This window comes from Molossus molossus, unplaced genomic scaffold (assembly GCF_014108415.1).
Source record: "Molossus molossus isolate mMolMol1 unplaced genomic scaffold, mMolMol1.p scaffold_m16_p_7, whole genome shotgun sequence".
NCBI lineage: Eukaryota > Metazoa > Chordata > Mammalia > Chiroptera > Molossidae > Molossus > Molossus molossus.
In genome coordinates this window covers 12,919,921-12,937,215 of record NW_023425401.1, presented here as the reverse complement: position 1 = coordinate 12,937,215, position 17,295 = coordinate 12,919,921, and the positions used below count along the sequence as shown (strand labels likewise).

At 35.6% G+C, this 17,295-nt stretch overlaps 1 protein-coding gene across 3 annotated transcripts in view; it reads left to right on the top strand.

Moving 5' to 3' along the window:
• The window catches only part of TAX1BP1 (Tax1 binding protein 1), a 65,967-nt gene that overhangs the window by 44,700 nt on the left and 3,972 nt on the right, over positions 1-17,295 (top strand). The window contains exons 14-16 of one of the 3 annotated variants that reach the window (XM_036247074.1): positions 162-233; positions 13,818-13,863; positions 14,351-14,499. In XM_036247074.1, coding sequence (XP_036102967.1) covers positions 162-233; positions 13,818-13,863; positions 14,351-14,499 — 267 coding nt within the window. Of the gene's footprint in view, positions 1-161; positions 234-13,817; positions 14,002-14,350; positions 14,500-17,295 lie in introns of all 3 variants that reach the window. The other 2 variants (XM_036247073.1, XM_036247072.1) reach the window with 2 other exon arrangements.

The following is a 17,295-nucleotide window of genomic DNA, read 5'->3' as shown; positions in this document are numbered from 1 at the left end:
TGGTCAGTAATGACAAGTGATTCAGAGATGTCAAAGAATAGAAACCAAGTAAAACACATGGTGATAGCAATTATTTTGATAACAATGGTATAAACTTTCTTGAAAGTTTAAGAAGAGAGTAGATAATGAAAAAAATAATTACAATTTTTTTCTTTCTTTAGCTGCAGTTGGCAGAGAAAGACAAAGAAATAAATGGTCTAACTTCACATTTGGAAAACGTCTCCAGGGAGAAGGTATTGAACAATGCACTTTAAAAACTGTTTTTTATGTAATACAGCTTTATGAAGAGACAATTTTATAGTTCATGTGAGGGTGGTTTTTGAAAATATAGTTAATAAAGAAAACACTATTGAGACTTTAGGTGGAAAATGTTTTTGTTGAGTATTTTAAAATACCTTATAATGAGAAAATGCTTAAATGTTGAAACTTAGTCTTCCTTATATAGTATATATTTAACAATAAAACAAATTTTACAATGTTCAAATTTAGGAAAACAGTAAAAAATTTAAAAGTATATATAATGTATTCATCTGGTTTTCTTTTGTTATAGAAAACTAAAAGTTGTTAAATGCTTTAGAGTATAACCTAACATTCAGTTAGAGCGTACTTTGTAATATAAAAGATGCTCATCTGTGGTCCTTTGGTGGGGGAGGGGGTGGGAGTTCCCATTTCATTCTAAAAGTTTACAAAAATAAAACCCTTTCTATAATACTACAGTATTGTTTTTTTCCCCCTACTGTGTTGCATTTGCACACTTGGTGTGGAAATAGTGGTGGGAAAACTGCTGCCGTATAATATACTTCAAGGCAGTGGCACCAAGTGAGGCAGTAGTTATTGTAGTCATCCCGACTGTCCATTCACGTTTTTGGTTTTTTTTCCCCTCACCCGAGGATATTTTTCCATTTTTTGTACAGATAGAGTGGGAGGGAGAGAGAGAGAGAGAGAGAGAAACATCGATGTGAAGGGACACATCGAGTGGCTGCCACCCGCACGACCAACCAGGGCCGGGGACAAACTGCAACCAAGGTACGTGCCCTTAGCGGGAACCGAACCCGGGTCTCTCCGGACCGCAGGCCGACGCTCTAACCGCTGAGCCAAACTGGCCAGGGCTGCATTCACGGTTTTAAAAAAAAGCTACTTCGCTTAAGATGGTGAAACAGTAAAACAATTAATTTTATTCAAGTTTGACTGTGAGGTATACGTCTTTTCAATATTCTGTGTGATGAAATGGGAAGTACACCCAAAGCACTTCTGTCGCCTAATGAAGAACAGTGGTTATCTTAAGGTAAAGCACGTGTGTAGTTGTTAGAGTTGTGGGCTGAACTAGCCTCTTTTTTCATGGCACATTATTTCTATTTTAAAGAATGACTAATAGACAAAGTTTGGTTATTCAGACTGGGGTGTTTGGCAGACATTACTTAAAAAAGAAGTGAAGTGAGCCTATTTAAGGAAAAACAATTGTGTGAATGATAAAATTCAATCTTTTAAGCAAAACTAGAATTTTGGGAATCTTGTATCTGTCATAAGCTTGACACTTCCCAAGGCTTACAGACTTTTCTAAGGAGACGGGTGGTAATAGTAGGACTGTGATTTTTTTTTTTTTTTTTTTTGGTACGTACCCCTACCGGGAACCGAACCCGGGACTCTCTGGTCCGCAGGCCGAAGCTCCAACCGCTGAGTCAAACCGGCCAGGGCGACTGTGATTTTTAAAAACTGTTTAGTGTAAAATATGTCAGCATTTGGAAGATCTACATAAACTTTAGTGAATCAATCAGTAGTTTAAGTGACCAATGATAATATTCCAGAATGACACATGGTTAAAAAACAAACAAAACATTCAAGTGCTTGATAGATCGATCTCGAGGTTGGATGACATTTAGTTGCAAAATTGTGATTTTTCAAATCCATCACTTCTGCCCCATTGTCTCTTGGCATTCTGTAATGAGAAAGAACCTTCTTTTGCCCTCATTTATGCTCCAGCAACGATTCTCTGACATCAGTCAACTGGGTGTACTGTAATTCAGTTCATCTTTGACACTAATTCAGTGAGTATTGCAGACTCAATTAAGGGTTCACCCCCACACATTCCCTGCCCCTGCTTCGATATTTTGTTAGAATGACTCGCAGAACTCAGGAAAACACTCCTTATGATTACATTTTGTAATTAAGTTTTATTATGAAGGGTACAACTCAGAAACAGCCAAGTGGAAGAGATGCATGGGGCAAGGTGAGAGTGGAGTGCTGCAGAGCGGCCATGCTCTCTCTAGGCACGTGGCATTCTTAGCACATTGATGTTTTCATCAACTGGACGCTCCCCAAACCTTGTGTAAGAGTTTTCAATATGTACACAGGTATAATTAAATCATTGGCCAAATGATTTAACTCAGTCTCTATCCTCCCTCCCTCCCATCCCTGGAGGTGGGGGTGAGTGCTAACATTTCCAACTCTCTATAAGCATGTGCTTGGTTTTTCTGGTGACCAGGCCCTCCCATGAAACTATCTGAAGACCCACCAGTAGATAGTCACTTTGTTAGCATGAATTCAGGATGGTCTAAAGTTTAAAAGGACTTATTAACTTATATGATTCAGTAAATTTGTAGTTTTAGGACCTGTGCCAGGAATTGGGGACAAAGACTAAATAGATTTTTTTATATCACAAATTGTGTATATGTGTGTTTGTGTATATGCATTTGTAATTTATATTTGGGTGTCTGTGTCTATCCATCTGTCTACCTGCCTGTAGTCATCAGTACAAACTCTTTTTAATCAGTGGATTAAAATTTGTTACTGTTCTTAATTTAATGTTCACACAGTCCTAATTTGTTACTGTTCTTAATTTAATGTTCACACAGTCCTAGATTTACTTAGGGAGGGAGCACTTCAAACTGGTTTCTTATATACCCTAGTATCAAAAGAATGTTGTTGGTTTTTTTGAGCACTTCATTTCTTTCCAGCACAGCAAGATAGTCTAGGTTATCTTGTCCATTTCTTACTTCATCTTTGTAATTGGCCATTATTTTATTAGAAAGAAGCTCTGGTCCCACTCTGAAAGCAGTTATTTCCTCAAGGAGTTGTGTGATTCCTTACTAGTGAGAAACAGTATTTAGAAACCAAAACATGGACCTAGGTGTGCACATTATTTCTAGTGTTTATTGCTTCTAGATTCTTTTAGTGGGCAGAACTAGGAAGCATTTACATTTTAGATATCATGAGTTACAGTCCGTCTTCACAAGGTTCTTCCTTGCCTTCCTCGATTCCTATTTGTACACCCTTTTTACAGTGAGAATGCTGGTGCTGAACAATGTCAACACATCTATTTGCTAAATCCAATAATCCACATAAAATAGTTTTAGAATTGATAGGACCACACCATTATGAGAAGGAAACCAAGTAAAAATAGAATTTAAGATTGTTTGCAGTTTCGTTTTGCTTTTGTTTTTTGCCTCCTAGGCTATCAATATATTGTGTTCATATGTTATTTGGCATTAATTTTCTCCCTCCCTCTCCATACTTTTTCTTTTCTCCTTTCTCCCATTCAGTGTGGTAACACAAAATGGCAAGTGGGTTAAAAAGAAAGACTCCTGTAATTAAACAGTGGATTAAAGGTAATTAAAGCAATAGGAAAACAAATGAAGAGGAAGAAAATTATTTCTGGTATGATATTTGGTCAGGTGTATTGCAAATTTAAAGCAATGAAGATCTAATCAGATCTGATAAGTTGGATATATATGATCCAAATGCTTAAGACAACTTTGTGACATACGTATTTAGTTTTGTTACTAGTGTTGGGGTTCTTGGGTTTCCCAAGATAGAAATCAAGAAGAGCTCCTAGAAAGATTCACAGAAAGATTTTTATTAAGCTTATGCTCAAGCACAAGGGAGGCAGCACAGAGGAAAGAAGGCCCTCTGAACTGGCTCAGGCTGGCTCTGCCGCCTCGGCCTGCCTGCTTTTATTAGCCGGGGCAGGGCAGGCTCGGAGGGAAAGATGGCTCTTTGAAAAAGCCGGGCTTGTGGACTTTTTCTTGTCAGAGTAGGAGAAGCAAGTACTTGGAAGATAAAATTCTGCATTTTGTTTGAGCCAAGAGTGGAGGGGTGGTGACATTCTTGTGTTGGCTTATCTGGTTTCTTCTGGCCTTCCAGTGTTCTTGGGATCCTGGGCCCAGGGGCCTATGCTATCTAACCTCACAGTTGTTAAACAGAAATCTAACCCTTACATGCATTTTGTGTTTAGAGATAATGCTAGAAGCAATCAAGATCCTTTATGTTTTTACATACATATATAGTACATAATTTATACATAAAAATATATTTATGTAAGTTATATTTTACATATCTATACAGTTATATATATTATTTTGAAGTGTCATACATGACTGAAAGATAGATGTTCCTGAATGACTATAACCATTTGTAAATTTTGTTGTGGTATAAATGGCTGAAATCACACTTGGAAAACAATATAATGACTGTATTAACTATACTGTGTAACTAATTGCCAAAAAACTCAGTGGCTTAAAGCAATGATTTTTGTGTTTTTAATCCTCACCCGAGGACATTTTTCCATTTTTTGTTCAGATGGGGGGGGGGGGCGGGGGCGGGGGTGGAGAAACATTGACGTGAAAGGGACACATCGAGTGGCTGCCTCCTGCACGACCCAACCAGGGCAGGGGACAAACTGCAACCAAGGTACGTGCCCTTAGTGGGAACTGAACCCGGGGCTCTCTGGACCACAGACCAACGCTCTAACCACTGAGCAAACTGGCCAGGGCAAAGCAATGCTTTTTTTAAATCTTTTTCATCTCATGGCGCACGCAAACTAATTACTAAAATTCTGTGTTACACCAAAAGTTTTTTGCCAATCTGACAAAAAAAATAGGTGTGATTTTGATTCATTGACATCTAGTGGCTATTGTTGTGTTGGCTGTTGTCATTTTTTTATTTTACAGTCTAAGGGAAAAGAGGTCAGTGTCCCTGACTAAAGCAGTCAAGTATTACATGTTTTAAAAATTATTGCGGCACACTGGTTGAAAATCGCTGGCTGAAAACATTTGTTATCTCAGTTTCTGTGTGTTAGGAATTTCAGTGGGCTTAGCTGGGTCCTCTGGTTTTAGATCTTGTACAAGACTGCAGTAGTCAGGGTGTCATTTGTGGCTCGGTCGTCTCACAGGTGTAGATCTACTTTCAAGCTTACTGAAGTGATTGTTATCAGGATTCAGTTACTTGGGAACTGTTGGACTTGGGGCCACAGGTCCTACTCTGCCATCTTCCATAAGGTCACTCCCTGACTCTGTTCTAGACTCGGGTAAAAAGTTATTTAAACCACGGGCAGGATAACCTTTAAAAATGTAAAGCTGATCACTCCCTTGCTTAAAGCTCCCTTAATGGCCCTCCCAATCAGTTAGGATACTAGCCCAAAATTTATAACATAGCCTATAATATTTTATATGATTGGCTTTCCTTTATCTCTCTAGTTCCATCATAAGCCACAATTTCCTGTTTTACTATCCTCTATGTAGAATCTCTCTTAGTGGTTCTCAAATTCAAGCTTACACCAGAACCACTTGTATTGCTTGTTAAAACACAGATTTTTGGCTCCCATTCCCAGTTTCTGACTTAGTAGGTCTGGAGTGGGGCTTGAGATTTTTGTTTCTAAGTACTTGGAGCTGCTGATCTGGAGACCACACTTTGAGAACTGTTCTAGTCTCTCAGGCCTTACAACTCTCCAGATGCTTGTGTCTCAGAGCCCTCATTCATGTCCTTTGCTAGGAATTTTGCCTACCATTCTTCATTTTGTTAAAAAAATTTTTTTAAAGAAGAATTGAAGCATATATGCAAATAGGGAGAATAATGAATTCTGTTGTACTTCTCACCCATGATCAACAATTGTTAATTTATGGCTGTCTCATTTTATTTATCCAACCTTATTTCCTTCTGTCCTTCCCCCAGTGGTATTTTTTTCAAGTATACCCCGGAATTCCTATTATTTTTCTCTTAATTATTTAACTATTCCTACCACTCTTGATTTATCCTTAAGTTTCAGATTATATGACTTTTTCAGGGGCCTTCTTTGACCTCCCAGTCTAAATTAAGTGCCTCTATTAAACTTATACCTGGGGTCTGTACTTTTATTTCATAGGACTTACCTATAATTTGTAATTAATATTTATTTCTATTCTTAATTGTCTAACATCTGCCTCCTCTTCTTAATTGTAAGGTCCATGAAGACAGGAATTGTGTCCTTATTTGAAGTGAAATATTTGTTGAATGAATAAACAAGTAAATGGGGCAAACATAATTTACAGCATTCACTTATAAAAACATTTGGTCAAAGAAATGTACTGGAATAGCAGTTTTGTTGTCAGTGAGTACCTCACCCTGTAAGAAATGCATTGGAAGTGGGGCCAGTTTCCTTTTTACCTGCTATCTTCTTATGTTACTCTTGATTTTCTTGTTTATATTACTTCAAAAGAATTTCTATTTGCTATTCCAAGGCCTTGTTTAATGTTTTTCTTCTCCAGTGTTTCTCAGAACCCTCAGCTCTACCCCAGTTCTTTACAAGGTTAGGATTGAGTCCTTTTTGTTCAACATTGAAACTTAGAGCCAGACAGAGTACCTGGAATGAACCAAGGGATCATTAAGCATTAGTTGATTAGGTAAATGAGGGTATGTATTTTTCTAATTTTGTCCATCTTACCTGCTCTAGAATATAAGCTTCATATGGGCAGGAATTTTTGTGTTTATTTCCAAATCCCTAGTGCCTAGAACAGTGCTTGTCACATAGTAGATACTCACTAAATATTTATTGAACATATGTTGTGTGAATAAAGGCACTCATCATAGTTTTTTAAAATTAACTCCTCCCTAGTATTATAAAAATATTTATATTTTAAAAATAAATTCTAATACTGTGAATTAATTTACTGTATCTCTTAGGATTAAAAATTCTTATCAATTTAAATTTACTTATAAACTTAATAGCTTAAAGTGTGTTTTCTTTTTATGTCATTCCAAAACCACTATTTAGGATTATTTATCATTTTTGTATCATAATACTATTTTAGATATTTTGCATAAACCCTTTACTAGAAATTTGAAAAAGAAAGATAAAGAAAATAATAAAGCAAGAGCAAATGGTAAAAATATTGGGAAATATTCTATTCACTATTGTCAGAGAAAAATATAAAATTTAAAAAATTAAATTAAAACTGTTTCAAATGTTTTTTAACATCAGATACCTACCTGACTGATTTTTCTGAATCATTATTTTTATATTTCCGGAGGGTCTACTTTCCATCTGTGAATAGAAGAGTTTTATAGATATAATATTTAAAAAGTTATTAATATATATACTGATAAATCATTAATAGAAATATAGCATTTCATTAGAATATAATAGCATGATGATTAAGTAATAATAGTGACCCCTAAAGAACTGACCTTATAAAAGTAATATAGACTACCATTTATTTACCTTTTTTACTATAACTTAGAGGCTGTCTGGAAGTGATAAAGAAAAAATTATGAGAATTTTATTCCTTAAACAACTTGTTCAGAGTTTAGAATAATTCAAAACATCAATGTCTGTTTTCCTTTAGTCTCACAGCATCACATGTGGCAGATAAGAGCAATGTATTATTCCATCTATTTAACAGTTGGAGTAAACGTAATTTGTAAAACCAAGGCTATTGTGAGACTTTTTGGGGCCCTGAAGAAAAAAAAAAGATTTAGGTACTCTATCTAGCAAAGGAAAACGAGCTAAGCAAACTTTTGTGCCATGGAACTAGAACTTGTAAAAGAGGACTTCTAACAAAATCTATTTCTAAAATTGTGGAGGCTATATTTTAGGATACTTGCAAATCAGCAGTTAATAAGCTATACTCAATATTATAAATGTCTCAAGGTGGGGAAGGAAGTCCCACATGGATTCTTGACCATTTTTGTTCCAAAGGCCTTTTGACAGTCTGGTGAAGTCTGTTCTCAGAAAATATTTTTAAATGAATAAAGCAAAATACAGGACTACAAAGGAAACAAATTATAACACACAGAAAAATATTTTTTAAAATTTGATGTATGTGATAGTAGAGTATATGCTCTTGCTTATTAAAATGTTAAGGTTTAGCATGTCTAGTTACTTAATTTCAAAGTAGTGATGACTATAAAGGCTGTTTTGAGGTAGCTACAATGATAATATGAAATGAATATATCTGTGACTTCTTAGGTGACACAAAGTTAAAGATACAACACCTGTTGCTGTGGTTTTTATTTTGCCTTCATTCACAAACAAAGAAAATGCTAAATGGCAGTCAGAAGTTAGTGAAAAGATATAAAATTTCTTCCCCTTCTAAGTTCATGGGTCTCCTGAATTCTAAACATAGACCCTTTTTGGGGTGAGGGCAGACATTGTGAATGCAAATTTAAGAACCTTCTTTAAGTCAAGTGTTCAGTCTTAATTTGCCAAACAACCTAACCATAACTATCTTGTCCATGTCTCTTTACCCTGCCTCCAGTTTCCCCCATGAGAAATCAAAGTTGCTTGTTACCAGTCCTACTTGCAGAGGATTTATGTTTTTTTTGTTTTTTTTTTTTATGGTGGAGGAGAGGATATTAACTTAGAGTAAACTCTTTATTAGGTCACAACTCTCTCTATGAAGTTGTTTGACTATACCAATGCATGCATAAATCTTTGATAAAACCCTTGACTCCATTTAAGTACGAAGCTTATTGTTTGCTTACAGAAGAACTTAATCATACTTCTCTAATTTACCTCAACATTTTTTTTTTTAACCCTCACCAGAGGACACTTTTCCATTTATCTTCAGATAGAGGGGCAGGGGTGGTGGAAGAAACATCGATATGAGAGAGACACATCAATTGGTCGCCTCCCACATGACCCCGGTCCCGACCAGGGCCAGGGACTGAACTGCAGCCGAGGCACATGCCCTTGACTGGATCGAACCCACAACCCTTTGGTCCGCGGGCCAACGCTCAAACCACTGAGTCAGATTGGCCAGGGCTGCTTAAACTTTTGTGGAAGTATTTTATCATCTCTAACTTTTTTGTGGCTTTGGTGCTCCTTTTCTGTTTTCTTGAATCACGTTTGAAATATTTTTTTTTTAACTTCTGTTTTCCCTATTCACATTGCCAATTTCACAATTCTGAATTACTACAAAGAGCATGTTCGGGGTTTTTGAATCCTAGCAGGAGATGAGAGAATAGCTATTGAGGGGCTGTTGTGTTCTAAGCACTCCCTGCATTCCTCAGTACTCTTGAGGCGGGGAAAAGGTAAGTTCCTTGGGGTTATTAGGGCTACAGCTGATGAGCAAATTAGGTCAGTCTAATGCTCCCTCCATCCCCCTGTGTGTTTTTAGTTTCAAGTATGCGCAGTATAGCTTTGCTGGATTAACCTTACAAAGACCATTTTACCATGTGTTATGTTCAAGAACCGTTAGGCCTGTTGTAAGTAAGCTGTATGACATAGTTTTAGTACATCTGGTTTCCAACCTGTCTTTTCAGCTACATCTCTTCTACTCTTAACATGCATCCTGTGCTCTTTCCATGTCATTCACTTACCAATCTGCAGTAGGTTATTTTGGGTGTCTTCTGTACTCTTCACATGCTTATTAGGAGGAACTTTTTAAAAAATAATCCTCACCCAAGGATGTATTTACTGATTTTTAGAGGGAGTGGGGAGAGAAGACAGACAGACATTGGTTGCCTCCCATACTTGCCTCAATTGGCAATTGAACCCGTAACCTGCATACGTGCCCTGACCAGGAATGGAACCTTTTGGTGTACTGGTATACTGCATCTAACTGAGCCACCCGGACAGGGCAGGAGGAACTTTTAATTCCTGTATTTCTTTTCAGACCTAAATTGACTTGTACTTTTCACATTTACCAGTTTTGCTCTCAAAGGTAGAGTTACTCTGTTTTCAGGTCACTTATTCCATTTTAAGGATATTCATATAGATACCAATTTGTTAACATAGGGTCTCATCTGTACTCTCAAGGGATAACAATAAACAGAAAAAACCCTACTTTATTTTACAGATGATTTTTTTTCTTATATTCTTTGCTAATGTTTCTGGTTGATTTTTTTTAACAGCTTTAATGAGGTACAATTTTTATAATACTCAGCTATTTTAAGTGCAGTTTGATGAATTTTGGCAAATATGTCGTTCTATAATTACCATTACATTCAAACTCTAGGATGTTTCCATTACTGCACAAAATTCCTTATGCTCATTTGCAGTCTACTTCTCCAGCAACCCCAGTGCCAGATAACTAACCACTGATCGATTTTCTGTTACTATATAGTTTTACCTTTTCTAGCATTATATATAAATGCAAGCATGCAGAATGGATCCATTCACCAGTTCATGGACATTCATTCTTTTATCAGCTGATGGACATTTGGATTATTTCTAATGTTTTGCTATTATGAACATTCTCATACAAGTTTTTTGTGGACATTTGTTGTTGTTTTTCTTGAGTAGAGAGAGATACCTAGGAATTTCTGGCTTATATGGTAAGTGTATGTTTTTAAGAAACAGCCAAATTATTCTCCACTATGGCTGTATCATTTTGCATTTCCACCACAGTGCATGAACATTCCATTGCATAGCCTCACCAACGCTTGGTATTGTCAGTTTTTAATTTTAGTCATTCTGATGGATGTGTAGTATTGCCTCATTGTGATTTTAGTTTTAATTTTCCTGATGACTAGTGATGCTGAACATCTTTTCATGTGCTTATATTCTTATATAAGAATCTATATTTGTATTTATTCTTTTGTGAAGCTTCTGTTTAGATCTTTTACCTATTTTTTAATTTGGTTGTTTCTTTCTTGGTCATATTTAGTTTTAAGAGTTCTTTATAGATTCCAAATACAATTCCTTTGTCATATATTTTGGAAATACATTCTCAATTGGTGGCCTGCTATTTTATTTTTTCAGAAATGTCTTTTGAAGAGCATTAGCTTCTAATTTTGAAGTAGTCCAGTTTAGCAATATTTTTCATAGTGGTTCATGCTATTTGTGTCCTCTTTTAAGAAAATTTTTCCTAACTCAAGATTTAGAAAAATTTTCTCCTATTTTTTCTTTCGTTAGGTATCTATAGTTTTAGCTTTATGATGTTTTTAAAATTAACTTTTGGGTATGGTACGATATGTAGTCAAAATTTGTATACAGATATGCAGTTTTTTAGCATCATATGTTTAAAGACTACCTTTTATTTCCATTGAATTACTTCTGCATCTTTATTGAAAATTAATTGACTGAAAGTATGGGTATAATTTTGGACGCTGTTCTGTTAATAAAAAAGTTTTAGCACAGAGGTCAGCAAACTAAGGCTTACAAGCCAAATACGTCTTGTGACTTGTTTTGTAAAAAAGGTTTACTAACACGTGGCTGTGCCCATCCATTTATTTAGGTATCGTGGTGGTGACAGCAGAGGCAGATTTGAGTAGTTGTGACAGAGACTTTGTGTCCCATAAGGCTGAAAATATCTACTGTCTGACACTTTGTTGAAAAAGTTTGCCAACCCCCTCTTATCTATGTGTTTATCTTTTTTTTTTTTTTGGTTAATCCTCACCCGAGGCAGGGGTGGAGGGGCATCAATTTCAACCCAGGTACATGTCCTTGACTGAGAATTGAACCTGTGACCTTTTGGTCCAAGGGCTGATGCCCTAACAGCTGAGCCAAACCAGCCAGGGCTGTCTGTTTATCTTTATGCATTACTGTACTCTCTTGATTACTATTGCTTAATAATAAGTCATGAAATCAAGTTGCCTTCCAACTTTGTTCTGCTTTTAAAAAATGGGCTATTTCAGGACCTTTGTATTTCTTTGCCCTGTTTTAGAATTTAGCCTGTCAATTTGTACAGATGCCTGATAGGATTTTTTATTGGCATTGCACTGAATCTATAAATCAATTTGGAGGGAATTAATAGCATTAAAATACTAAGTTTTGCAGTCCATAGATATGGTATATTTTTCTATTTGTAGAGGCTCTAATTTCTCTCAGTAATGTTGTTTTTAGTGTATAGGCCTTGCACAACTTTCATGAAACTTATTCTTGAGTAATTTTATTTATCAATACTAATATAAATGGAATTTTAAAAAATTTATTTTTTCAATTGTGTATTGTAGAAATACAGTTGATTTAATATATTGAGGATGTATACTACCACCTTGCTAAATTCACTCATTCTCATAGTTTTCAAAGATGCCTTAGGATTTTCTACATATATAATCATGACATCTGTGAATAAAGATACTCTTCCTTTCCAGTCTATCTGCCTTAATCTTACCCTTGCCTTAATTCACTGATTAGACTTTGCAGGACAGTGTTGAATAGAAGTGGTGAGAGCAGACATCTTGCCAATATTTATCTTGGGTAGAATTATTTAGTTTTTTGTTATTAAGGTTCACTGTAGGTTTTGTAGAAGTCTTTTATCAGGTTAAAGAAACTCTTTATTTTGTTGAGATTTTTATGTTTTAAATCATGAATGACTTGAATTTTGTAAGATACTACTGCATCTGTTGAAATATGTTTTATTCCTTTAGTTTGTGAACATGGTAAATTGCATCGATTTTTGGATGTTAAACTAAATTTGCTTTCTTGTGATAAAATCTACTTGGTTGTGATTTATTATTTTTTTAATATCGTTGGATTTGATTTCTTAGCTAGTTAAAGATTTTTGTATCAGTATTCATGAGGGAGTAGGTCTGCTGTTCTCCTGTGATGTCATCGTTTGGTTTTGGTATCAGGATAATAATGGCCTTGTGAAGTAAGTTGAAAAATGTTTTTGCCTCTAGTTTTTGAAAGAGTTTATACAGGAAGAGTATTTTTTTTTCTTAACCCCCACCCTGTCTGAATTAGTATTTAAAAATAAATAAATTTCTTAAATGTTTGATAGAATTTACTAGGGAAACAATCTGGGGTGTTTTTTTTGGCTTTTGATTATTATTAATAGCTAAGTTGTAAGATTCAGTTTTCCCTCAGCTCAATAAAAAGGGCACTTTCTTGGCACTAATAAATTTTAAAGTACATTGGGCTTTATTCTGCTTTCTGATTTTGTTGTATGTGGAAGGGTCATTTATGAGAAGTTGAGAGCCAGCCTTTCCCAAGCGTACACTTTATTTTTATATGTTTTTATTGATTTTTTTTAGAGAGACAGGAAGGAAGAGAGAAACATCGATGTAAAAGGGAAACATCGATAGCTGCCTCCTGAACCTGGGCATGTGCCCCGACCAGGAATCAAACCGGACCTCAGTCCATGGGACGACCTTCAGTCCACATCGGCTGGGCTCCAAGTGTACATTTAAACATATAGTAGTAACCCCACTTTTCCATGGGGGATTCATTCCAAGGCTCCAGTGAATGCCTGAAACTTTGGATAGTATTTAACCCTGTATTATATAGAGTGAGTTTTTTCCTATACCCACATTTTTATGGTAAAATTTGGGGCTATTATTAAGTAAAATAAAGGTTATTTGAACACAGGCACTGCAGTACTGGCAGTGGATATTCTGGAAAGGAATGATTCTTGTCCTGAGCAGGACAGAACAGGATGGAGCGAGATTTCATCATGTGCAATTTAAAACTTATGCACTGTTTATGGAATTGTTCATTTATTTTTTTTGGACTGTGGTTGACTGTTGGTAACTGAAACCACAGAAAGAAAAACTGGATAATGGGGTCTCCTGTAATAGGGAAATAATTTTATTGTTATATTTTGGCTAAATGTTTAATGCTGCCCTTGTTTACAAAATATTTGATTGCTTTGCTTATTTGCCTTTGTATTTATTAATTTTAGGAACTTAAAAGGAGTCTAGAAAATGAAGCAGAAGGGAAAATGGAAGGTCAGAATTCCCAGAGTCCTCAACATATCTCACAAGGTCTCAACACATGCTCAGAACAAAATGGTCATGTTTCTTCAGTACCAGATACACAACCAGTTCTGCAATTTGGTAATCCTTATGCAACACAGGAAACAAGAGGTTATTAAAATATTTTTGGGTTGGAGTTAGCTGAATTTGGAGGTTTTTTTGTTTATATCTTTGTGGGATTAGAGAACTACTGGTACAGTCAACTCTAATAGAAACATTATAACGAGCAGTTTTAATGTTTAACACTAACTGGCTTCATCCAGAAGTGATGCCCCATGATGAATAGTCTTATTTGCTTATTACATACAGTACTTATTTTAAAAGTCACTTGTGTTAAAAATAAAGGCATTTTTTGATGTGCTAAAATGGTTTTTAAAATTCTTTTTGTCATAGCTATACACAGAGATGCTAATTTTAGTACCACGTTTTCACTTTTCCCTTGCAAACATTTTTTTTTCAGATGGAGCAGATGGTGCTTTTTACCCAGATGAAATCCAAAGGCCACCTGTGAGAATACCCTCTTGGGGACTGGAAGATAACGTTGTCTGCAGTCAGCCTGCTCGAAACCTTAGTCGGCCTGATGGTTTAGAAGACCCTGAGGATAGCAAAGTAAATTGAATTTCCAATTTCTGAGCCTGTCCCTTTTATTTTCTCTTCTGTGTAAATAGAGTTATGTGGCCATATGTGTTTTAGAGAATGTGTGTGCTTGTGTGTACACATGATTACTTGATTTTTTTTTTTTTTAAAAAAAACACCTATATTTAAATTCAGTTTATATGCTTCATATTTATACTTCAGGATTTGTACTAATGTAAAATATTAAGTTTGGAGAAGGACATCAAAATATTAACAGCTTAAATAAAAAGTTTTTTTATTGAAACATAACTGACATACAACACTGTTAGTTTTAGGTGAATAACATGATCATTCATTATATGTTTGTATATATTGTGAAGTGATCACTGTGAGTCTAGTTAACAATTATTCTAGTTACAATTATTCCCCTTGTTATGAGAACTTAAAATCTACTCTTAGCTGCCTTCAGATATACAATTCAGTATTAACTATAGTCACAGATAGTTCGATCTTAATTTTCACTAATTTATTCTTTGATATAGATATAGTAGACTGGAAGAAGCATAGTATTACTGACAATATTCTGCATCTTTTCATTTGTTAGCATTTATGTCCTACTTTAAATTTTAAGGTGGACTCTTTATTTAGCGAGAAAAGGAGGGAAGTATGTGTGTTATTCTTTTTTGGAGAAATATTCTTTCAGACATTGTTAGTATTCTTTCAGCAACATAATACTGATAATAATTGAATTAGTTTATGTAACATGTCACTATTATTTTTATTTCATTTAAGGGATTTCTTCATTTAATAAATAGGTTCTTTTCCTCATAGCAGCTTCTTTTGGATTTCCTGTGCATTAAGATGAATTTTAAAGAAATGCTTTATCGTGCTCTTTGCAAGTACAGTGGTATCATGACCTGTTTCTCATTTAATCTAGTTTGCTGCATTTAATTGCTATTAACCTTTGCAGAAACTGATCAGTGTTCAGACAGACATGATTTTAGCCCTTGTGCTCAACACCCATAATGGAGAAAAATGTATTTCTCTCTTCTGCCTTTTGGCCTCCTGTGTCCATTACTGAGAATAATTAGGAAAACTGTCAGAACTTTTGTAGCCTATTTAAGGTCTAGAGTATAATTTTACTGCTTTTTCACACCTTTTCTTCATATTTTGCATATTTAATCTGATCATTCTTGGCACAGATGTTATATGTGACAAGCCCTTCTCTTCCATAGTCATCTGCTTCAGTTTAATTAGCAGAATGTTCTTTCTGATCTGTGTGCTTTGCCCTTCTGCAAACTCATGAGAAGCAGTGTTAGAGGCTTGTGCTCATTTGCTGACATGCTTAGATTTGGTAATGAAATGGAAGGGCTCTTAACAGGTACACCTTGGGTAATTGTATTTTGCAATCAAAAGATTTTTCACATTACACAGAAATTTATTTGTATATTCAGACCTTATTAAAAAAATAAAACTCTTGTTATTAAAACAACAAAATCACTTGCTGCAACTGAAGTATTTTAGTAAGTAATTTTAGTTTAAACATAGAAAGCAGGTGTGAGTTGACCTGTTCCTTTTCTTTGGTTCTCTGCCCTGGGAGTGATGAATAGCCACAGGACCCAGCATCTTTGAGTCTGGGTTGAGGCAGCTTACTCTCCCAGCCTATTCCAGTCATGCATCTGCCATATCTCCTCTTTCTGTACCAGAAGTGAGTCAGCTATCAGATCAAAAACCTTCTATAACTCCCTCTTACCTAATAATCACAATAGCAATAACTGTAACATAATTATGATGATGATGATGGCAACAAACATTTCTATAGCTCTATTTACCAGCTAATACTTAGTTCTTTAAATATATTAACTCATTTGTTCTTCACAGCAGTCCTGGGAGGAACTATTCCTGTTTTTATTGAGAGGCATTGTGAGACAGCTTAACTGGCTTGCTTCACATCACACTGCTCATAAGGGTACAGCCAGGATTTCAGCCTTATCACATTGGCTGTAGAAGCTGTGGTCTTTAACCACCTATCGATCAGATAGGCTAAAGCAGATTCCCAAACTTTCTCAGTTCATGGCACCTTTAGCATCTCAGTACCTCATAAGTGGAATCAGTGTTGGTCTTTGTGTGATTGGCATGTTTCACTTAGCATAATGTCCTCAAGATTTATCCAGGTTGTAACGTGTCAGAATTCCCTTCCTTTTTAAGACTAAAGAATATTCCATTGTATGTGTATACATTGTGTTTATCCATTCTTCCATCGATAGACATAAGTTGGATTCTACCTTTTGGGAATGTGCTGCTGTGACAATGGATGTGCAGATTATATCTGCTCCAGTTCCTGCTTTCAGTTCCTTTGGATCTATAGACAGAATCGGAATTGCTGTGTCATATACAGTAATTATATCTACAGTAATGATGGCATTTCAAAATTTTATTTATTTATTTTCTTTGGTTAATCCTCTGAATATTTTTTCCATTGATTTTAAAGAAAGTGGAAAGGGGTGGGGGAGAGAAACAGAAACATCGATGTAAGAGAGAGAGTGATTGGTTGCCTCCTGCATGTGCCTGACCAGGGCGGGGATCAAACCTGCAACCCAGGTACGTGCCCTTAACTGGGAATTGAACCCTCAACCCTTCAGTGCGTGGGCCAATGGTCTAACCACAGAGCGATACCAGCCGGGGCCATGATTGCATTTTGAATTCCGTATGATTAACCCGGTTTTGTTGCCCAAGAGATTAATCCATTTTATTATTTATTTGATAAGAATTTTTTTCATAGACTATTTTGATTTGGGCACCTAATGAGAAGTGTTTGAATTTCAAATA